Raw genomic sequence first — 24,637 nt, forward strand, 5'->3', positions numbered from 1 at the left:
TTGCTTTATGGTTGTTCAGTTAGGGGTCACTCTTTATGAACCCATTCGGGAGTTTAGTGGTAAGGATAGTGAAGTGATTTGCCCTTTCCTTCTCCAGCTCATTTTAGAGAGGAGGAAACTGAGGCAAACAAGATATTTAACCTGGGTATTTGAGTCATTTAGTCTTGCCCAGGGTTTCCTAGACTAGATTTGAAGTCATGAAGACGAGTTTTCCTCATTCCAAGTCCATTGCTTCATCTACAGGACCACTTTGCTGCCCTAATCAAGGCCATGCCAGAAATCATAACCACCAAAGCTCAAAAAACCAACATTATTTAATATTATGAATCCTTCTTTGAAAGTACAAGAATTTCCAAATGCCTAGAGGAGATGTATTGATTTTTTTCCCCTGGTTCTCTGAAATTGATAGTTCATTCACAAGAAGCTTGGTGTCCAGAGAGTATTTCTTCTATATGTTACCCTCAAGAATAACAATTAATTGAAAAGAAGGAACTGGTGATATAGAGAGAGATTTTAAACAAACAAAAATCTTTAACAAGTTCTAATCTGAGATACTACAACTGACTTATGGTCCTCAGCAAGAATAACCCATGTCGGGGTGGCTAGGTGGTGCAGTGGATAGAGCACCAGCCCTGGAGTCAGGAGCACCTGAGTTCAAATCTGACCTCAGACACATAATAATTACCTAGCTGTGTGGCCTTAGGCAAGCTACTTCACCCCATTGCCTTGTAAAAAAAAAAAAAAAAAAAAAAGAACAACCCAGGCCTCCAAAGTCTGGGAGATAGAGGCCAGGGTAGCTGATCTATTTAAATGAATTTGTCTAAGACTTTCTAGTTATGGTTCTGCCTCTAGTTAAGTATCGCAAAGTACTTATTAAAAAAAAAAGTCAAATATTTTGAATCAAGGACTCCCTTATACTTGAATCAGGTATCGTGAAGATAGGAATTAATACAGTTTCAGATGGCCTAGTTCATTCAATGACACAAGGACCAAGGGCAAGTGCTAACTCACACGGTCGACCTTTTTCTGGAATGGAGGAGAAGAACTGGCTCTTAAGAACTTCCCACTACTACCCACAAGCTCAAAAACATGGGCCCCTCAGATTCTCCCATTCACAGATTTGTTTAGGTTAACACGGTCCTCTTCCAACAAGCAATGGCCAACTCTTATTCCATAAGTAATCCTGAGAGGGCAGACTTCAGAAAAGACTGACATGAACTGGTGCTGAGTGAAATGAGAAGTAGGAAAACGCCACCCCCTTTAATAGCAGCATTATGAGCTGATCTACTATGAGGAACTTAGTTCTTCTGAGTAGTTCAGTGATAAAGAACAATTCTAAAAGACTTATAACTGGAAAATGCTATTCACATGCAGAGAAAAACTATGGAGTCTGATTGCAGACCAAAGCATACAATTTTCACTTTTTGAAACTTTATTTTTTTTCTATCTTATGACATGACTAATAGGAAAATATGTTAAACGTGATTGGACATGTAAAACCTCTATCAAATTACTTGCTGTCATGGGGAGGCAGGAGGGAAGGGAGGGTGGCAGAAAAACATAGAACATAAGAAGTTATATTCCTTGGGGCTGCTAGGTGGCGCAGCGAATAGAGCACCAGCCTTGGAGTCAGGAGTACCTGGGTTCAAATCCGACCTCAGACGCTTAATAATCACCTAGCTGTGTGGCCTTGGGCAAGCCACTGAACCCCATTGCCTTGAAAAATCTAAAAAAAAAAAGCCATATTCCTTTAGTCAATCCTGATCAATAATCCAGAGGACTGATGGTGAATTATATTCCCCTCCTCCTTAAAAGAAAAGAAGGTTTATAGTTGGTATGCATTGTTACACAGAGTACATCTTTTTTGCTTTCCCAATCTGTTTTTATTACAAAGGAAATGTTTGTAGGAGAGGATGATAAGTAAGTAGCTAGGATGTGAAAAAAGCAATAAAACATTTCTTAAACATCATAAAAGGGCTCAACTATGATACCCATACCTACTTGTGATAGACTGGATGTGATGCCCTGTTGCTTTCTTTCAAATAATCTAGAATTAGGCTGAGCGAGCCTGGTGTAAGGAAAGGAAATGAGAAAGCGGATCATTGGATCTGGAGTCTGAAGAGAATTTAGAGGTCAGTTATTCAGCACCTTCATTGTGACACATAAAGAAACTGAGACTCTGGAAGGGAAAGTGACTTTCATGAGTAATATAGCTAGAATTTGAACCTAGGACTTAACTCCAAATGCAGTTTCTTTCCAATCTCTACATTTGAAGAAAAACAATTTTGAAACAACAGATACTTCCTAGAAAGGTAGATGAAAGTAGCAAGAAAAATCTATTGAACAACCACCAAGCACTTTGAGAGATAACATAAGAGGGGTGCCAAGGAGTGGGTGAATAATAGGGGGTTTTTGGGGGGGTTTTTTGCAAGGCAAATGGGGTTAAGTGGCTTGCCCAAGGCCACACAGCTAGGTGATTATTAAGCGTCTGAGACCGGATTTGAACCCAGGTGCTCCTGACTCCAGGGACGGTACTTTATCCACTGCGCCGCCTAGCCGCCCCATGGGTGAATATTAAAGAAGGGTCTTTGCTGGATTGTTTTTGAGGTGACAGGACAAATTTTAATGGTCTGGACTGATTCTCTTTCTAATTTATCCCCGTCTTGTATTCCTGGGAGAAGAGATACCTAATGAGCTAAGACATTACTCTAATAACATGGACATCACCATACATTAATTATGAAATTTCCTGATGGAGAGTAAACAATAATTCCTATCTGAAGCACTGAGTAAACATCAAAAAATTAGTGTTTATTGCAGTTTATAAGTATCAGCTTGGATGTGTGATGTCAGGGAGGGGAAGAGAACAGGAATAGGAAAAGAGAGAGACAACCATTCTTAAGTCTGGAGGTGATAAAACCATTCAATTCTATAATGACATTATGAGTCCTTGAGCACGGAAAAGATCATGGACCAGACTAGGCCTGGGGATTTTAATTAAAGGTTGGATCAATAGTCTTACACACTAGCTAATCTTAATCTGCCTCTAGGCTATTTTAGTTTGTTCACACTTCTGAAGCCCATATTCTTGAAATATCTTTTGGGAAATTGTATACTCCTTTCCCTTTTTAAAAAAAAAATAATCTAGAAAACTATACTGGTCTGAAATTTTTTAGGAGAAAGATGTGAGAAAGAGAGTGCACTGATACAGTAAGAACGGAAGGAATAAAGAGTAACTAGGGATACAATGTAGCAGAATTGTGAAACCAAGGAAGCCCGACAGGATCCTGGGTCCAGTGGTCCAGAATATTCTACATCTCAGGAAATGTTTAGAAATTATCAAGGGTAAAAGCTCTGGAGCTGAAGGTCAAAGTCCCCTGGACCCATGACAATAGGAGGTGCTGTGCCCCAGTAAAATGAAATGGCCCCAGGATCCTGGGATCAGTTGCTAGACAGTACCCAATTCAAATTTCAAAAATTTGGTCATGTTGGCTGGGCTCTGACATCTATTGTGAAGTGGATTTCCTGTGTTGGTTTAGTGGGGGAACAAGCCTCCTGAAGTTCCCACATTGTGCTAAACACATAAAGTATAGAATATTAAGAAGGTAGACTTCCTATGCCCAAAGGGCAATAACCTTGTGATAAATAAATAAAACCTTTTGATCCTAGGTCTATATTCCAAAGATAAAGGCAAAAAACACCACATGTACAAAAATATTCATAGCAGCTCTTTTTGTGGTGGTAAAGAATTGGAGATTGAGAAGATGCCCATCATTTGGGAAATGACTGAACAAGTTGTGGTATGTGAATGTGATGGAACACTATTGTTCTGTAAGAAATCATGAGTGGCCAGGCTTTATAAAAGTCTGGAAAGCCTGGCATGAACTGATTCTAAGTGAAGTGAGCAAAACCAGGAGAACTCCCAGTAATACTGTGTGATGTTCGTCTATGATGGACTTAGCTCCTCTTCAGCAGTTCAGTGGTCAAGGACAATTTTAAGACTTGTGATGGAAAATGCTATCCACATCCAAAGGAAAAAAGCTATGGAGCTACTATGTTCACTTTTTAAAACAAGTTTTAAGTGATTTTTTCTCATTTTCATGGATTTTTTTCCTCTTTTGTTCTAATTCTTCTTTCACAATATGTCTAATTTGGGGAAGCTAGATGGTATGGTGGGTAGAGCACCAGCCCTGAAGTCAGGAGGATTTGAGTTCAAATGTGATCTCTGATACTTACTTAGTAGCTCATTGATCTTGGACAGGTCACTTAACCCTGATTGCCTCACATCCAGGACTATCTCCAGTCATCCTGATCACATCTAGAGACTGCTCTGGAGGAGAAAGTGAAGTTGGGAATGAAGCATAGTACTCCCTCACTCAAATCCAATTCACATGTATGTCATAGTATCATCTCCCTCTTGTCGTGGTCTTTTTTTTAGGTTTTTTGCAAGGCAAATGTGGTTAAGTAGCTTGCCCAAGGCCACACAGCTAGGTCATTATTAAGTGTCTGAGACCATTGTCATGGTCTTCTTAGGAAAATAAGGAATATTAGCTAGCTCTGTGACCTTGGGCAAGTCACTTAACTCCATTGCCTTGCAAAAACCAAATAAAAAGTAATTAATAAAAAAAATTTAAATAAACATCAGTATGGAAATATGTCAAACCTGATTATACATGTATAACCTATATCAGATTACTCATTGTCATGGGGAAGGGAGGAAAGGCAAGAAGACAGAAAATGTAGAACTCAAGATTATAAAAAGATAAATATTGAACACTATCTTTGCATGTAATAAAATAAAAATAAAATAACACTTTTTAAAAAGTAGGTATAGTTCCTACTTCAGTGAGATCCATACCCTATTGTGAAAACCATTAGAAGACTGAATACCAGGTACTCCCTTCCCCCCCAAAAAAAAACCCTTGACACTGGACTGCATTTTTTACCAACTAAGACTGGGAGAGAAAGACAGAATTCCATGGCTCTCTATGTAACTAAAAAAAAAAAGTTTTTACTCAGGTTGGGGAGGGGTGGTATGCCATCTATCCTATTTTTCCTTTTAGGCAGATCTAAAAACCTACAACTTTTTTTTTTTTTTACAAGGCAAATGGGGTTGAGTGGCTTGCCCAAGGCCACACAGCTAGGTAATTATTAAGTGTCTGAGGCGGGATTTGAACCCAGGTACTCCTGACTCCAGAGCCGGTGCTTTATCCACTGTGCCACCTAGCCGCCCCTACAACTTATTTTCAATCAAACTCTTCCTTATACAGAAATGATCCCACTTTCTTTTTTTCCCCCCTCTGTTTAATCTACAAAAGTTGCCTAAATAAGAAATACATAAGAACAAAGTACTAGGCTAGGTGCCCAGGATCCAAAGACAGAAAAATGAAGGTGTCCTTTTCTGTCCTCAAGAACCTTATCCAGGGATAGAAGGTAGACACAAAATAGATTATTTTAATTTCATAAAATTGAAAAGTTTTTGAATTAACCAAATTAATGCAACAAGGATAAGGGAGGTCAGTTAGAGAAAACATCTTTGTTCCATTATTTCCAATAAAGTCTGATAGCCATGAAATATAGACAACTAACAGAAATACCATAAATGGTTCCAAAGGCAGTTCCCCCAGAGAGAACTGACAACATTCATTAACAGAGAATTGATCATTTGTACAAAGGATATGAACAAATAGGTCTTGAGAGAAATGATTTCTTGGACCTCTGTTTTATTCCAATCAGTATTAATCAGTACAGGGTAATTCCATAGGGGGTAATGATTGTCAGCAATTATTAGTGATCTACTCATCTAGTAAAAAATGCATTTAGTCAATCTAGTTAACTAATATATATATATAAGAATTACATAGGAGCAGTTAGGTGATATAGTGGATAGAGCACCAGACCTGGAATCAGGAGGACCTGAGTTCAAATCCAGTCTCAGACACATACTAGCCATGAAACTCTGGGAAAGTCACTTAATCCCAATTGCTTCCACAAAAAAATCAAATTTATTAATACATTTTTATATAATTATATCTAAGGATAATTAGAGAAACTAGATTGTTTCCCATAATAGGCCTTAAATTTTAAACTACATACTATAAGCTTACTGTTCAATGCTCACTAACCTGTTATAACATTCTCTTGCCTAAACCACAAGAATGCTGACAAGAGGGTCTCCACCCTTTTGGGTGTTAAGTAAGTAACCAAACCCAGTGTGGGTGAGATGTCTTGATATGATCTGGAAAGTCCCCCGACTTATTTTTGTATCTCTGGAGCACCCTCTTGCCCAACATGAGGAGAGTCCCAAGTTATGATCACTTAGTCAGCAGAGATGACCCTTAACTTGGCCATCCTGTGACTACTCATACTGGCCCTCCCAAATTAATGCAACAAGGATAAGAGAGGTCAGTTGGGGAAAACATCTTTATTCAGTTATTTCCAATAAAGTCTGATAGCCATGAAATATAGACAACTAACAGAAATACCATAAATGGTTCCAAGGTCAATCAACCAATAAGCCTCCTTATTTTCCTTTTCCTCTCCCGAGTGTCTGGGTAACAAGCCCTATAAAAGTAAGGCCCTGGGAATGGGGGTATCTCAGATAAAGGGGAAGATCCAAGGTCCCATTCACTGACATGTCCCAGTCCCTTTAATAAATGATTAATGGCTCGGAGCTCTGCCTTGGTGTTTTTCTTGCAGACTAAACAACTTCGGACTCCATGTTCTGGATGTTCCAATAGAAAAATTCAGATCAAAATAACTTTTAGGTTTTAACCTCACAGCCAGAAAAATTGGTAAAGATGATATAAAATGGAAATAGTGTTAAAGGAGTTGATAAAGATGGATACATTAAATGTATCCAGAATGATCTTAACCGTTCTAGAAACCAATATTCCAACAAAGTAACTAACTTGTCCCTACAACTCTACAGCTAGATACATACACCAGTAGGTCAGGGACAAGGAGCAAAGCCCTAAATGCATATAGCAGCACTTTCTTGAAGTAGGAAAAACATAATTAAAGTAGGCATCTGCCAAGGAGTATGGGTAAACAAATTGTGGCACATGAATACCAATGCCATGTTAAGATTAATATAATGAATAATGAAAAGCATGGGAAAACTTTCATGAACTGATGGTAAAGTAAGCAGAACCAGAAAAACAATAAACACAATGACTAATAATACCAGACTTTAACAATATAAATAGAAAAAACAAGAACATATATAAAGTGAATGCTATGACATAAAAAACAATGCTATAAGCAAATGAGAAGATCCAGGACTAGTCTACCTGTCAGATCTATGGAAAGGGGAGCAGTTTATGACTAAGGAAGAGTTGGAGAACATCACTAAAAACCAACTAGATGATTTCTATTACATTAAATTAAAAAGCTTTTGCACAGATAAAACCAATGTAATCAAGATCAAGAGAAAAGTAGTAAATTGGGAAACAATCTTTACAACTAATGATTCTGACAAAGGACTCATTTCTAAAATATACAGAGAACTGAGTCATATTTTTAAAACAAAAAGCCATTCCCCAATTGACAAATGGTCAAAGGATATGCAAAGGCAATTTACAGATGAGGAGATCAAAGCAATCCATAGCCATATGAAAAAATGCTCTAAATCATTAATTATTAGAGAAATGCAAATTAAAGCTTCTCTGAGGTATCACCTCACACCTCTCAGATTGGCCAGTATGACCAGGAAGGATAATGATCATTGTTGGAAGGGATGTGAGAAATTTGGGACACTATTACACTGTTGGTGGAGCTGTGAACTCATCCAACCCTTCTGGAGAGCTATTTGGAACTATGCCCAAAGGGCAACAAAAAATGTGCATACCCTTTGACCCAGCAATACCACTACTGGGTCTATACCCTGAAGAGATTAGGAAAAGGGGTAAAAACATGACTTGTACAAAAATATTTATAGCAGCCCTGTTTGTGGTGGCAAAGAATTGGAAATCCAGTAAATGTCCTTCAATTGGGGAATGGTTTAGCAAACTGTGGTATATGTATGTCATGGAACACTATTGTTCTATTAGAAACCAGGAGGGACGGGGATTTCAGGGAAACCTGGAGGGATTTGCATGAACTGATGCTGAGTGAGATGAGCAGAACCAGAAAAACACTGTACACCCTAACAGCAACATGGGAGTGATGTTCAACCTTGAAGGACTTGCTCATTCCATCAGCACAACAATTGGGAACAATTTTTGGCTGTCTGCAAAGGAGAGTGCCATAGGTATGCAGATAAGGAGCTGTGGAGTTTGAACAAAGTACAAGGACTATTCCCTTTAATTTGAAAAAAAAAAAAACACCCAGATGTCTTATTGTTTGATCTGGTTACCTCTGAGAATTCTGTTCTCTTTAAGGATATGATTTCTCTCTCATCATACCCAATTTGGATCAAGGTACAACATGGAAACAAAGTAAAGACTGACGGAGTGCTATCTGTGGGGCAGGGGAGGGAAGCAAGATTGGGGGAAAATTGTAAAACTCAAATAATATCTTTAATAAAAATTTAAAAAAATAAAGTGAATGCTATGATATTAAATAAACTAAATTTGACAAATAACAGTTGGGGGGGGGGGGTTCCCACTGTCACTTCTTTACACTTCCCCACTTTTTTTTTGTTCATTTCCCAGGTATGAATTCCCATAATTGAAGATAGCCTGTATAAAGGAATGAAAACGGAACTGGAATGTCTATGAGAAGTTCATTTGATTGTATGTGTATGAAGGCAAGTGATGTTTAAGAAGTCTGGAAAGGGAGGTAAGAAAGTCAAGTGGTAAAGGGACCAAAAGAGGGGTCTATACTTTATTTTGAGATGCAATGGGGGGAGGGGCAGCTTCATGGTACAGTGGATAGAGCACTGGCTGTGGAGTCAAGAGGAAATGAGCTCAAATCCAGCCTCAGACTTTTCACACTTACTAGCTGTGTGACCTTGGACAAGTCACTTAACCCTAATTGCCTTGCCAAAAAAAAAAAAAGATGCAATAAGGAAGCACCTTAGTTTGTTGAACAAAGGAATAACATGGTCAGATCCAGGCTTTTGGATGTCCCTTTGGCAGTGGGTAAAGAATGAACTGAAGAGAGAAGAGACTTAAGGCAGAGGAAACCAACAAGAAAATCACATCAAAAATTGGCTGATTTTATCTCAATTCAAATACCCAATATTTAGTTCCATTAACTGAAATGGTCCCCTGATTTTCTTAAATCTACTGATATCTTCAAAAGGAATTTGCTGTGCTTATATAACCACATTGCTATGATAAAAGAGGGGAAACAGAAAAACTGGCACACTTGGAATGCCCAGGAGTGCCAGCCAAGATGCCATTTTCAAAGAGAAGATTTCAACATTTAAATAAGCAATTCAACCTAAAACCCCAAGCTATATCTCAACTAAGTCCCAGAAAGGTCACGATCTGTGTTGGTGAAGAGAAAATCTACACCCCAGAGATTACAGATAGAAGAAGTGTTGGGATCATCCAGACAGCTATAGAGTAAGAAATCAGAAGCCCCTGTGTCTCAGCTCTTGGTAATTTGATGCTCTAGCGTGGCAGAAGAATTGGATTAGGTTTGATTAGAGAAAGGAAAACAATAAAAACATAATTAGCAAATATCAGTAGATGGGAATCTATGTTCTGGTGATCATGATAGCGAGCATTGCGACTATGCCAGTCATTAGAAAGACAACAGTATGAGCAGTAAGCTGTAATGGGAAAAGTGCTGGCTCGGGGAGAAGGAAGAAGGGAGAGGGAGAGGAAAATGGAGGAGGAGAAGGGAGACTGGGAATGGAAGAGGGGGAGGGAGAAGGGAGATCATTCATATGTGCAAGGACTGACCTTACAAATACATGTAAATAAGCAAAGCCCCTAACCTCAAGGAGCTTATATTCTAATGGGAGAACAAAATACATCAAAGGGGCCATATAGACCAGGAGATGGAGTGGAATTTTGAGGCCTTTAAGACCCCTCCAACACACAATTGTAGCTGAGAAGAAAAAGCTTAGGCCTTGATGTGAATTTATAATATAGATACATGCATAGAGAAAGAAAGGAAAGCAAAGCAAACTTCTAAATCAAACGATGGAGAGGTGAAGAAGGGGCTATAAATGACAACTTATTCTACATATGAATCAATTTTACAGTTTCTGCCGCTGTAGATAATTTCTACACGAAGTTAATGAAGTTCTGGAGTATGACAAATTACAGGGAGTGAACTCTTATTTGCATAAATATGTATAAAATCTCTATCAATATCAAAGTATTTAATGCCAAAGAATTCTTCTATGGCATTCAAGATTTCTCCTTTGATTAGAACTACTGACTTGGCAGAATGAAGTTTTAAAGCTGTTTGGGGAAACTTAAGTTGGAAGCAAAATATTACACTTAGAAAAATGCTGAAGGCAAGTATTTCTCTTTTACTGGGACTAGTTAATTAAGTACAAAGCATTAAAATGGCTGGCCTGAATATTTATTAGAGCACCAGCTGTTCCCTCCAGATTTTTAGAAATTCTAGCCTCAGTGCCAAGCATAATGTAGAAGAGATTTTTCAGCAAAAAAAAAAAAGTCCATGCCTTCCACTGCTTTTGCAAAACAATAAATAATCATTAGACATGCTATAGAATTTTATAATGCATTTGATAGGCTAGAAACCAAATGTTTTCCAGTCACCCTCCTGTGTTTCGATCTTATCTTGCTGGAGAGCTTAAACCCAGATCATATTGGCATTACTCATATTTATATTCAAGACTGCTGTCCTGTGTGTACAAATGATCATGGTATAATGCTGACAGTGTCAGCACCTGCCTTGAATTGCTTTTTCTGTGGAAGCAATAATGGAGACTATAGCCAATGAAATCTCTCAGAAAGCATTTATGTTCTTATTTATTTACAAGCAGCTGGGTGGCATAGCTCAAACTTTCCCTCTGAAACTAGCTGGGTGATACTGGGCAAAGCATTTAACCTCTGTCTGTCTTAGTTTCCTCATCCATAAAATGAGGATGATGATAGCACCTACTTCCCAGGATTGTTGTGAGGAACAAATAAGATATTTGTAAATCTTCAAGTCTCATATGAATGCTAGATTTATTGTTATTTGTTTTTACAAGATAATAAATAATATTGCAATTTTAGGGAAATCCTTACATTTACAGAACCACCATGGAGTCCCAGAGATGATAGATGATCACTGTCCTTCATAATTGAAGAAGACCATGACATCAAATGAATGATGACATGATTTGTACATTACGTTGATTAAAGCGAGGAGAAAGTTGTGCAAAGAATCCTTCTCACTACCTCTTCCAGGACCATCTTCACAAAGTGGACTGATATAATAAGAAACAGGACTTCTGGTGTTGATCAAGATCATAAGAAGAAAAGGTTTAGGTGTAGGATAAAGGAAAATTTGTCAGCAATACAAAAGGATTTCAAGAAAGCACAGTGGAAGGAGTGTACAGAATCCAGTTGGTTCTTAGAAGGGGGAGGACTGAGGTTGATGGGCATAAGAAAATGGAGAATGGATCCAAAGAGAGGAGAGTTTTTGTCTGGATGGTTTGCAACTCTAAAAAATAGGACTTGGGAAGGGAATAAAGGAAAGATGGTTAACTATAGAATACTGTGTTCGTTCACCTTCTTCCCCCTATCTTGTTCCAGTCTTCTTACAGTTTAGAGCTTTGGTAGTGTGATGGTCTGGATCACTTTCAGACCAAGATTTCTGTTGAAAGCAAATAGTTAGTTTGAGCATCTGAATCAATGAGTTGAAAGAGAATTCCTTCAAAATCGCCAACATTTCTCAAGGACTTCTGAAGTGGATAGAGTACCAGCCCAGGTGTCAAGAGGATCCAAGTTCAACTTTAGCCTCTTGAAACTTTACTAGCTGTGTGACCTTGGATAAGTCATATAACCCTAATTGCCTCCCATCTAGGGCCATCTGCATAGAACCTTGGAGCAAAAGCTAACATGGACCCACTAGATAAGAGTGGGAGCCCTGGTTATATAAAGGAGTGTGGGATAACATAAAAAATGTTGGCTTTGGAGTTACGTCACTTATGTGACCTTGGTGAGAAGTTGTTTCACCCCTATTGGCTTCAATTCTTTCACCTGAAGGATAAGATTGAGTTAAATGATCTCTAACTCCAATCCCATTTATTATAATTTATGGTTCAATCATGTCCAGACCCTTCGTGACCCAGTGGGCCATAGCATCCAGGGGCTTTTCTTGGGAAAGATACTGGAGTGGTTTGCCATTTCCTGCTCCGGTCAATTAAGGCAATTAGAGGTTAAGTGACTTGTTTAAGATCACAAAACAAGTAAGTGTCTGGGGCTGGATTTAATCTCTGACCTTTCTAATTCCAGACTCTATCCACTGAGGCATCAGTAATTTGCCCAAGGTCACATATATTATTAAGTATCTGAAGCTGGATTTAAACTCATGTCTTTTAGATACCAGGTGTCCAACTGCCTCTTAAATATTATAAAATGAAGGGCTTTTTCCCCCCCTTGGACATAACCAAACCATACAGGAATACAGCCTTCACATTAAAAAGCCAAACTTCCTTGATCTACTATTTGAAAATTTATCCAGAAATTTCCCATCTATAGAATTGTTGCAGAATTCAGTTTGATTGAATAAGCACTTATTAGGCACCTATTATGGGCAACCTATCTGACACATATACCATAAAGATACAGTGGTAGAAAGTATCCCCAAGGGAGAGGTGTCCTTGAACCAGAGGTATAAAAGAGAGATGACAAGATAGAGAAAATCTCCCTCATTCAACAGAACTCTGAGGAAATGGTTACCAACTTGACTGAGGCAGAGAAGAGAGGAGGGTCTATCTTTCTGCATATTTTAAAATCTGGTCCACTAAACTGAAAGAATGCACAATAAGCACATAGAATATTCTGGTTATGCAGAAAAACTTGCCTCATCAGAAGAAAGGAATGCAAAAAGCAAGTCTTCCTACCCAGTTTGCAAGAATTTACCAGCTTCTATCCAAAATATATTTCTTAGCATGTTAATTTTAGAGTTAGTGCCTCCTTTACCCATCACATTCTCATTGTATTTTTAGTCCTCTTATAAATAAATGGGCATTTTTTTGGCTAGTTAAAAAATTCACTTAAAGAAAAAGGATAACTCCCAAGGCCAGGGGAATAAGTATTTTTGGAAAGTTGAGTTTCAGGAAAGTTGTTTCCCTTATGTTTATATTGTATATTCTTATTTATGTACATGTAATATCTCCCATTAGAATGTAAGCTCCTTGAGGGCAGGGTCTATTTCTTGTTTGTCTTTGTATCCCCAGAATCTAGCATACAGTAGGTATTTAATAAATGCTTGTTGATTAATTGATCAAAAAAGAAAAAAGAAAAAGGATAGGGGGCAGCTAGGTGGCGAAGCGGATAGAGCACCAGTCATGGAGTCAGGAGGACCTGGGTTCAAACATGGTCTCAGATATTTAATTACCTAGCTGTGTGATCTTGGGCAAGTCACTTAATCCCATAGCCTTGTAAAAACAAAACAAGAAAAAGAAAGAAAGAAAGAAAGAAAGAAAGAAAGAAAGAAAGAAAGAAAGAAAGAAAAGGGATAAATCAAGTTTTTATACAGGAAAATAAAATGGTATTTTGTGGAGCACCTAGGTGGTCCGGTGTATAGATCTACAATGGTGGTAAGCTACCTCCCAGGGTCATTGTGAGGATCAAATGAGATAACTGTAAAGAACTTAACATAGTGTCTGGCTCATAGTAAGCCATAGCCATCCTCCTCCCCCCCTCCTTTTCTTCCTCCTCATCATTATTATTATCATTATCATTATGGAAACCCAAGACTTCCATATGAGCAGCCATCAACTCCAAAATTTCTGGGATTCTCTCCCTCCCTTGAATAAAACAATAAATGCAAGAGAGAGTAGTCCCATTGGACTCTGAGGTTACTGAAAAATAAAAGAATGTTGAGATGCAGACCTCCCCCAACTCCTCACAGTATCATGTTGCTGTCTATGCCAAGAGTAAGATGGCAGAAACAAAGTCCTATACATCTTAAATCAAATGAGATAGAGGTTATAAAGGATTTAGCTCAAGAAAGTATATAAAATACAATTTTTCATCATTATTACGTGAAAGATATTTCCTTGTTTCAACATTTAGAGAAGTTCACAAATGGAGTCAAGAGTAATTGTTCTGAAAACTTTCAAATCAAGGTCCAAAAAAGTCATCCAAGGTCTTAGATTAAAACAAAAATATAACAGGAATAAGTTAGTTTCAAATAACTTAGTTTCAAAAATATCAATAGCACAAGCATATGATGGGAAAGATTTATTCAAGAGCAGCTCATTGGCCAGACTTTAGAAAAACCTGGAAAGACTTTCATGAACTGATGCTCAGTGAAGTGAGTAGAGTCAGGCAAACATCACGTACATTAACAGCAACATTGTGAGATAATCAATCTTGATGGATGAATCTCCTGTCTGCAATTCAGTAATCAAGGACAATTCTAAAATAAAAACAAAACTATGGAGTCTGAATGCAAAGCAAAGCACACAATATTCACTTTTTAAAAACTTCTTTTAAAAACTTTTTTCTTTTTCTCATGGTTTCTGCTGCCCCCCCCCTTGGTTCCAATTCCTCTCTCACAACATGAAATACATTAAACATGATTGTATATATCCAACCTAAATCAGATTGTTTGCTGTCATAGGGAGGGAAAGGAGGATGGTAGAATAATGTCAAACTCAAAAGCTTGCAAAAGGATGAACATTGAAAATTCTCTTTGCATGTAATTGGGAAAAAAAAAAGATAAAAGGAAATAAAAAGAAAGGGGGAAAAAGAGCAGTTCATGTAGAGAGGGGGAAAAAATGTAATACCAGCCAGCCCATATGAAGCTTTTTCCCTCTAAGAACCAAATACACAGTTGGGGCTACATGAGAAAGTTCTGTCCCCCCAAGTCACCTCTTTTCCAGGCTAAGCATTTACACTGCCTTGAAATCATGTCATGATTCATCCATCCATTGGTATTTGGAAATACCAAAAGCATCGTCTAGAGGAGGTGAATAGGAAAAGAGCAGTGCTTAGGTGTCATGAACAGAAAGACAAAATAGTAGTCTTTAAACATGGCTCCATCTGAGGGGAAGAGGGAACAAAAAACATGGTAGAACAGCTCTAAGGCAACTGTAAACAGTTCCTTGAGATTCCTATATGTAATTCCCCCCCCCTTCAGTTCTAGGATTCAAATGCACAAGTGGGTTAATGCACCTCAGCTCATGTGACTCATTAAAATAATCTTTCCAAAATATATTTAGACTTAGAGATTTTTAGAAGCATCATCGTCCATGATGCTTTATTATTCTGCTGTAGTCTTCAAGAGGCAAGGCAGAACAGCGGAGAAGGGTGAACCTGAAGATCTAGGCTCACTTCTAGCATATTTTGAATGGGTGACCCTGCCCAAGTTACTCCCATTACCTCCAGGCAATTAAGTGTCTAAGACTATAATTTTCAGATAAGTTAGTTGTGAAGGCACCCTTCATACCCAGGGCAGGTCCAGAGACACTATGCAGAGGCTGCTTTTCTCTGCCTCCCCACCTCCAAAGTAGTACACTTTCCCCACTTTTGTCATTCTGCTGGAAGGTATTAAGCTAAATAAAACATGTCCTCAAAAACTAAGCTCCCCTTTGGAATAATGTCAGATGTAAATAGCTTACTTGATAACTTCCTTTAACATACCCAACATTCTAATTTTGCTCCTTGAAAACAAATTTTACTCCAAGAAACTAGTTCAAGGATCCCAGTATAAGGATTTTAAAATTCCTGGCTAGAGTGCTCAATGCTCTGATGTTTCAAGGAAAGAGTGAGTCCATATCTCTGTGCTTAGATTTCTTGTGCTGTCAAATGGTAAAGATCATTTGTTTTTAAAGGACTCTGAAATCTTCAGAGCAAAGACCCCTTAATTACAAAGCAATCTTCTTACGTGAAGTTTCATTTCACTTTTTTGCCAGTGACTAAATAGTATGGAGCAGCTAGAAAAAAACAGATAGAGCACTGGGCTTGGAATAAGGCAGACCCATCTTCCCAAGTTCAAATCCAACCTCAGACATTTCCTAGCTGTGGGAACCTAGGCAAGTCACTTATTGTTTGCCTCAGTTCCTCCTTTATAAAAATGAGATGGAGAAGGAAATGGCAAACCACTCCAGAATCCTTTTACCCAGGAACCCCAAATGGGGTCATAAAGTTTCTAGTTCAACTAAAAAATGATGGAAGGACAACAAAAAAATTATAAACATATTAAGAGGGGATAGTCCATCTAAACGATCTCACCTTGGTAATTTATTGTGAGTTTTCCATTATTTGTTTTCGTATATTTCCTCTTCTATTCCATTCAACCTTCTAAAGGCATCCTCAAGGGAAAACATGGCAGTGCCTTCTCAGTGACCCAGAATGCAGGCAACTAGGGTAGGCAGGGTAGTATTCAATTACTTTTCCCACAGAGAAATCCAAATCCCTTCCTTACACTTTTCCCATATGACACTTACATAACCATATTTAGTTTTCCTCCTCCTATCTCCCTGTAAAAATTCAAAAGGCAGTTTAGACTCCCATATGGTTGCCACTGAAACTAACAGATGCCTAGCAAATTAAGGCAAAAATTATGACATGTAAAATGCTGATGTATCATCATTCTAACACATCTTGCAATTTATTGTGAATCACAAGATGCATATCCCTATCCAAAATACCCAAAATTCCCTAAATTTCCCTATTTTCTGAATTTATGTACCACAGAATAAAAGAAAAAGATAAACTCTGCCCCCTAGTCAAGTTAACAAGCTTTGATTACACAAGCACCTACTATGTGCCAGAACACTGTGCTACTAAGCTTTTGGCCAAAGGCAAGAAATGGCTCCTGCCCTCAAGAAACTCACAGTCTAAAAAGGGAGACAACATACAAATGATTATATCAAAATAAGACATAGTCAAGATAAATTGGAGATAATCTCATAGGAAAAGCACTAATATTAAGGCATAGAGGTTTCAGATTGTGAGATATGAATGCAATTTGAAGGATGGTAGGAAGCATGAATGAGGATGGCAAGAACCCCAGACATGAGAGAGAATCAGTGAAAATAAATAGGAGATGGACTAGCCTGTGGGAGGAATAACAAGAAGGTCAACGTCACTGGGTTGAAGAGTACTTGGAAGGGACTTTGATATAAATATAGTGGCAGAAGAGGGAAAGGTTAAGAAAGGTTTTAAAAGTCAAACAGAGGGAGTTTATTCAGATCCCAAAGGCAATGAGAAGCCACTGGAGTTTATTGACTAGGAAGGGATGTCATGATCAAATCTGAAACTTGATAGCTAGAGTGGGCTAGAGTCGTGAAAAACTGAGGTATGGAAAACAATCAGCAAGTTCAAGCAAGAGATGATGAGGACCTGTACCAGGGTGATAGCAAAGACAAGACAGAAAGGAGCTGAGAGTGATGCTTGTAAGGATAAAGATGGCAGGGACTGGAAGAACATGGCATAGAGGACCACACCTCTACCAACATATATAACTCCAGGGGCAGCTAGGTGGCATAGTGAATAGAGCACTGGCCTTGGAGTCATGAGTACCTGGGTTCAAATCCGGTCTCAGACACTTAATAATGACCTAGCCATGTGGCCTTGGGCAAGCCACTTAGCCTCATTTGCCTTGCAAAAACCTTAAAAAAAAGATATATAACTCCATTCTACAAGCACAATTAAGGTTAGTATATACAATTGAGAAATAGGCAAAAGTCTCCAACCATTGGAGGGAAGAATAATGGCTCAGGCTCGGAGGAACTGGGTCCTAGTTCTGGTTATTCTACTTTGGACCTGACAAAAGTTACTGAAACTCTTTAATCCTATTTCCTTTTGGGATTTTACAAAACTGGGGAAGGGAAGAGAAAAGAAAAAGGAATCTAAGGGGTAGCATAGTAGATAAAGCACTGGACCTGGAATGAGGATGACCAAAGTTCAAATCTGACATTTGACCAGCCGTGTGATCCTGTGCAGATTTCTGTTTCCCTCAACTTCCTCAACTGTAAATTGAGATGGTGCTATTTTCACCTACTTCCCAGGTTTGTTTGGGAGGATCAAATGAAATTAATATTTATAAAGCCCTTAGTCCAATGCCTTGCATGGAATACATGCTTCATAATTGCTTATTCCCTTCCCTCTTCCCTACTAGTCCCTTCCAACTCCTTATAGTGTCTGAAACAAACTGTTCTCAAAATCCTGCCAATCTTGCAGCCTCTATAAAGCAAAAGAGAAAGGCAAGTGCGCCTTCTGGGAAATGTAAAACTTCCAATATGAGTTTTATGTTTGTTGAAAGAAAAAGATAATATCTACTGGGAAGAGTACAAACCTGAATCCATTTCCCCAGTTTACAACTGGTAGGAGAGAGAAGATGGTTGTTTCCTTAAGTCCTGGAGGGCTATCAAGAGTATCAAACTGGTGATGCCACAATATCTTACATGCGTATACAAGCACGTATTCATAAGTAAGAGGTACTAAACCTATACCTTGGGGAAAAAAACCCAAGAAATGAGATGAGGGCACTGGATCTGGATTCAGAAGACCTTGAACCAACTCTTGATTGGCACTTGTGAACTGTGGAATCTTAGGCAAGTCTCTTTGACCTCCCCTAACCTTGGTTTCCTCATTTGTAAATTTGTAAAATTATTTCTAGGGACTTGTCCCTCTCTAATAACTCTGAGTCAATCCAGCTCACCCTTTGTGAATTGTTGACCGCAAGAATAACCAAGCCAAGGGTTATGATCCATCACAGCTAATGGGACTGACTTTTGCTATAATCATTATAACTTCCTGTCTTTCTCAACTTCTTTGGCAGGAAAATGGTCAAAAGAAACCTTTTTTTCACCTCTCATGCAGCCCAAACTACATTAAGTTTTAGACCTGGAAGGAACTTTAAACAAGGATTCAAACCTAATCATTTTTAAATGAAGGAAGCCAAAGTCCCAAAAGGTTAAATGGCTTGTCCAAAGGTCTACAAGCTGGTCGGTATCTCAGCCAGAACTAGAATTTGTCAATCTGTAACTCAGTTATCCACCAAATCAAACATCTCTGAACTCTCATTATTTCAAATTCAATTTAGTATTAACAGTACAAGAGTAAAAGATTATGCTTACTCTATTATATTCATCATCCTTTCCCATGCACAGAAGGAATGAAGTTGTTGGCTTAGAATCAATGAAAAGTGAACAGAATGGGGATGGGACCTGTGATTCCATTAGTTTTACCTGTCCAAAAGTAAGAAATTCCCTGTATCCCAGAAGTTCCTGGTACATGGAATCTCTTACAAGCTGATAGGTACTAAAGAGCCTTTCCAGAATGGGGTTTTTAAATGACAAAAGGAAAAGCTTAGGAAAAATAAAGATATCATTTTTCCCTTTCCAAACTCATGGATCTCAATGCTGGCTAACACATTCTCTGCAACTCTTATAGCCTTAGAAAGGTGCCTAGATGGCAGAGAGAATTAAATGACTTGGCCAAAGTCAAACAGCCAGTATATGTGAGAGGTGAAACTTGAACCTGGGTCTTTTCAAACAAAGCAAAATGCTACAACTTTGCAAAATTCAAGTTTCAAGGCAAAGAACCATTTTCTTCTTTTGGGACTGATAGTGCTCAGTTTGGTGCCCAGTAACTCATCAAAACAGAGAATAGGCAAATGCCTAGTCCAAAAGATAAATCTGCCCACTCCTCCCACCTCCATACACTCCGCCTACAAAGATTCCTTGGGTTTACCAATTAATCTAACTCTATTAAAATGCAAATACCTCCAGGTACAGTTAAGTCCATGAATCATTCACACCTCAGATTCCCCTCCAATTCCAACTGTATGAATGTCTGAATCTGAGAATTACTTTCATCAGATAAGCCAGAGGTTGGCAGCTACCAGCCAAGATGCAGCAACTGAGAAACTAGAATTTTAATAAAGGAGTGAGGTGATTTTGGAGCCAGGAACCCTAGGAGCTGGGAGGAGGGGAGGAAAGTGGTACTCTAGTCAATCAGAGGCCAGCATATTAGGGAGGAGAGGGAAAACAGGATATAACAAGTAGAAAGGCTACCCCAAACAAATCGCACCCACATATATACAATGCTGTCTGAAGTTCAGATGGGTAGTCTAATTGCAACTCTGTAAAGATGAGTTTCTTCATTCAAAGTCCAAAACTAGAAAAGGCTCCATTCTGGGTTCCTCACTCTAAAGCTCAGAGGGAAATCATAATCTTTTTAAAGGTCTCCTCTGTACCACACCACTCCCATCTTCTCCCCACTCTCCAAACACTATGAGGAGCTTCCTGATACTATAGAGTATTAGATTAGGTAACAAAACTACCCAAAATCTGGCTGGAAAACAGACTCCAAATCCCAATATTTCATTTTTACCCTTTTCTATAAAACCAAAATAAAGGCCTAATAGACCCTTCCTGTTTCCTGTAGCTGAACTATATTGGATTGTCTCTGTGTTCAAACAAGACAAGACTATCAACACAAACTAACAGTCTGGGGACCTTGTAAGTCACTCCAGGGCCAGTCCCCACCAATTAAAACTCTGTCAAAAAAAAAAAAAAAAAGAGGATCACTGATCATTTTGGAAGATAGAAAACTGAAGAGTTTGAGGGAAAGGATGAGAGTGAAAGGCAGAGGGAGATAGGTTTCTCCCCATGGAGAATTAAGCTTAGTTTAAATCGGAGGTTTGGCTGTAGTCACAGAAAATAGAAGATTGTTTGACAAGAATACCAGTTATGTGCAATCAATCACCCACAAAAGCAGTACTGGACTGTTTATTATATTTATTCACCCATCCTCCTAATGTTATTCATCAGTCCTGAGGGCAGATGGCAAGATGGTACAGAAAATGTTCTCCAATCCCTTTTCATTCTACAAAACATGTGTTCTCAATGCGACACATGTAAGTAAAAAGAAAACAGTTTTATATATATATATATATATATATATATATATATATATATATATATATATATATAACTTATTAAGAAAATACAGCAGAGGCAACAGCAATAAGGAATTCTACAAACATTTTTCAGGGAACTGATATTTGCTCTTGTGAATGCAAAAAAATTAAAAGATCCATCTGAATTCTTTGGGCTTCCTAATGACCTTTTGATTTGATCATTGATCAGTTCTCCTTTTTAGGGGAACTTTTAAACTTACACTAGACAGTAACTTGCTAAAAAAAAAAAAGGGGAAGAACCACCATTTTTACTTTTCATAGTAGAGAGGGGGTATGGTGAAGAAAGGAGGTGAGGGGAGGCAGAAATCAAGGTCCTTTGAAACACCTGTGTCTCCCAGGTCCGGAGAAACTCTTTGTCTCGTTGCTGAAAAGCATTAGTGAGTTCAGAAAAAAAACCCAGAAGCCAACAAAATAGCAATCATTTGCACTATTTAAGGGAGCTTTAAAAACAAAGGGCAGGGTTCTTCGCAGCGTTCAAACGTTCAGGTCTTTGCTTTATTTCTCTACCTAGTTCGCCTTCTGGTTTGCATTTCTCCATCCAACTGAAAAAAGGAGCTCAGCCCCATCCTAACTCATCACTTAGAGAAGACACGAGGCTGGTGATTGCTTGAGGAACTGGACCGAAATCTCTGTGGAGGGTTCCCAGTTATTGTTCTGGCAGGGCCATGTCAGACTCAACCTTCCCCGCCATCCACACCCCGAGACGGGCCGCTATGCCAAGCGCATTTCGGAAGGAGGCTCGGAAGGAATGTGCTAGATGGGGTAGGGATGAACGCCTTGCGTCCTGGCCATCGTGCAGCATGCAAGCCGCATCATGCAAGCACAAAAGCCTGTGATGGAGAAGCACGCAGCAGTCAGAGCAGCGGCCCCCTCGTGTCCGAGCGGATGCTCCTCACAAAGGTGGACTTCGGGGAGGCTGGTCTGCGTGGCTCAGATGCCCTGGTGTCGCCCTGGCAAAGCGCAGCCCCGGCGGCCCGGGGGCAGATCCGGCCCGTGCCCCGCCGCTCGTTGTCCCGATCTGCCGGACCCCAGGGTGATCCCGACAACAGTCCGCCCCCCCCCCAGGGGCCGTCGCAAGGCCGGAGCTGCCTCGCGTTTCTCAGCCCCCCCCCCGCCCCCGGGCCCCCCAACCCCCAAGGGCTTAGCACCGCAGCCCCCGGCCGGGGCGGCCCGGGAAGCCGAAGGACCGAGGCCGGGCCAGGAGTCCCGAAGCGGCCGGGGCGAGCGGGACGCGGGGGCAGGCGCCCCGACGCCCCGACACCGAAGCGCGACACAACTCACCCAGAAAATCACGTTGAAGCCGAAGATGAAGTATTTGATGCAACAACTGACTTCGGGACCCTTGTAGTGCTTCCCGGACATCCTCCGGGCTCATGAAGCCACTTTCCCGGGCGGCCAGAGTGGGGAGCCCCGGGGGGCCCCGACACGCCGGGGGCCGGCAGGGGCGCGGGGGCGCCACCACCTCGGGCTCGGCCGCAGCTGCCGCAGGAGGAGGAGGAGGAGGAGGAGGAGGAGGGCAGCGGCCGGGGGCTGCCCGCCCGCACCCAGGCCCGGCTCGGACCGAGGGCTCCCGGAGCTCGCCGCCGCCCCCCACCCGGAGCGCCCCGCGTCCCGCCGCTGCCTGCCCGCGCCGCTTCGGGAAAGCGGGGCGCCGCGGGGACCCGGGGCTTCACCCGCACTCAGTGAGGAGCCGCCGAGGGCACACGCCGAGCCCCACGCGCGCGCATCCACACACGGGCACCGGAGAGCCCCGAGCCCCTTTGACACAATAACGTGTCCTCCTCCTCCTCCTCCTCCTCCTCCTCCTCCTCCTCCCGAGCTGCGGCCTCCCCCCGCGCCTGGGCCCTCCCTCCGCGGCCTTTCTCTCCGCCCCCTCGGAGGAGGGGGTGGGGCCGGGGCGGGGCGGAGCGGACCCCAGCTCCCCACAGTCGGGGGGCGGGGGAGTTGCTGCCAGGCCACCGGCCCCACGGATGGAGAAGATCCCGCCCAGTCACAGCCCGAGGGGAGCCCCCCAGCGGGTCACCTTCCCTATTGGTGCAAGCACACGCACAGAGATGCAGGCACGCGCGCGCGCGCACACACACACACACACAGATACAGTCACGCATACACACGCACACACATATACAAACATAAGCATGTACGCACCACCCGATGGACTTCGGGACTCCCCCCAGCGGGTCACCTTCCCTATTGGTGCAAGCACACACACACACACAGAAGCAGGCACGCATACACACGCACACATACACACAAACATAAACATGCACGCACCACCCGGTGGACTTCGGGACTCCCCCCAGCGGGTCACCTTTCCAAATGATGCACACATACACACGCACACACACACACACACACACACACACGCACGCACCACCCTCGGCTCTGCGAATGTTGCGGGAAAGATTCACACTAAAGTGTCCGCCCAGGCCCTGAGGACGAAAAGTGGTGCAATGGCAGGAGAGCTGGCTCTAGCACTGGGGGGAACTTGAGCCCGAATGTCCGTTTTGCTATTTACTGCATGGGGACCTGAGTTAGCTGCTTAACCTTCTAGGCCTCAGTTTCCTCATCCCCAAAGAAGAGGGTAGAACTAACCTTTACTTCTCAATGGCGGAGTCTTAAATGTAGGTGAACTTTGCGTGAAAAGAGAAGGCTGGGCCTTGGGGGAAGGAGAAGGGGCTGGTGGAGAGAACATAGAGACAAAGAGAAAATCAGAGAGAGAGAGACAAAGACCGTTTGCTTTTCTCCCAGAGGAAGGAGAGCTGCCCAGTTAGGAAATCGAGTAACCAACTGCTTTTCTCCCTAGAGACGTCATCCTACCACCTGGGGGGGAAAAAATGATCAGGGCCCTAGAAAAATGACCTGAAATGGAGACGCTAGCCCAATGAAGGGAGGAGAGACCAGGGGAGGGGTGGGCAGGAGGTGGGGACTGGCAAATATAAATAAGGGATCCTAGCTGGCTTTGGCACATTTGCAACATTAAGAACAAAAGATTCTGTAGAGGGCACCAACTGTCTTACTGATTCCTGAGAGTTTTTAAAGGAGGTTGGCAATTCCCTGAAGTTTGGAGAGACATCCCTGAGATTAGATTCTTTGGTTAAAGTCTTTAAAGGAATTTGATTTGTCATCCGAAACCTGAGCCATTATGTTGTTTATTCTCTCACTGAAAAAGAGAGTTGGGCTGGAAATTGTTTAGGGTCAAAGCAGCTGTCCCTCCTTTATAAGATTGACACTACTTCCTTCCTCTGTCTGCAAAAATGTTGATGCAGAAGGCAACAGGGTCTGAAGCAAAGGAGGAAATAAAAAAACAACCCACTCTGCTCCTCAACCCTACAGAAGCCAGATGCCTTGGTGAACCTGGAACCTGGAAGACTTGAGTTCATATCCTGCCTGAGGTCATTTAAATGGTTATGTGACCATAAATTAAAAAAAAAAAAAGTCATTCCCCAGGGCCTAATCCCCTCATCTGTAAATCAGGGAAATTGGACTAGATAGGCTCTGAGATCTCTTTATTCTACATGAACTTCAGTCCTTTGAATGGGAAAAAAAAAAGGAAGAATTGGGAATGTCTTTCAGCTGCTGAAAAATTAAATAAAGAATTAAAGGGTTCAAAACT

At 40.9% G+C, this 24,637-nt stretch overlaps 1 protein-coding gene across 1 annotated transcript in view; it reads right to left on the reverse strand.

The window, feature by feature from the left end:
• TSPAN5 (tetraspanin 5) overlaps positions 1–22,839 on the reverse strand; it is a 208,839-nt gene extending 186,000 nt beyond the window's left edge. The window contains exon 1 of the mRNA XM_074228079.1: positions 22,303–22,839. Within this exon, the coding sequence (XP_074084180.1) occupies positions 22,303–22,383 (81 nt within the window). The 5' untranslated portion in view covers positions 22,384–22,839. The remainder of the gene's footprint in view (positions 1–22,302) is intronic.
• Positions 22,840–24,637: the final 1,798 nt, after the last annotated feature.

This window comes from Macrotis lagotis, chromosome 3 (genome assembly GCF_037893015.1).
Source record: "Macrotis lagotis isolate mMagLag1 chromosome 3, bilby.v1.9.chrom.fasta, whole genome shotgun sequence".
Classification (NCBI taxonomy): Eukaryota; Metazoa; Chordata; class Mammalia; order Peramelemorphia; family Peramelidae; genus Macrotis; species Macrotis lagotis.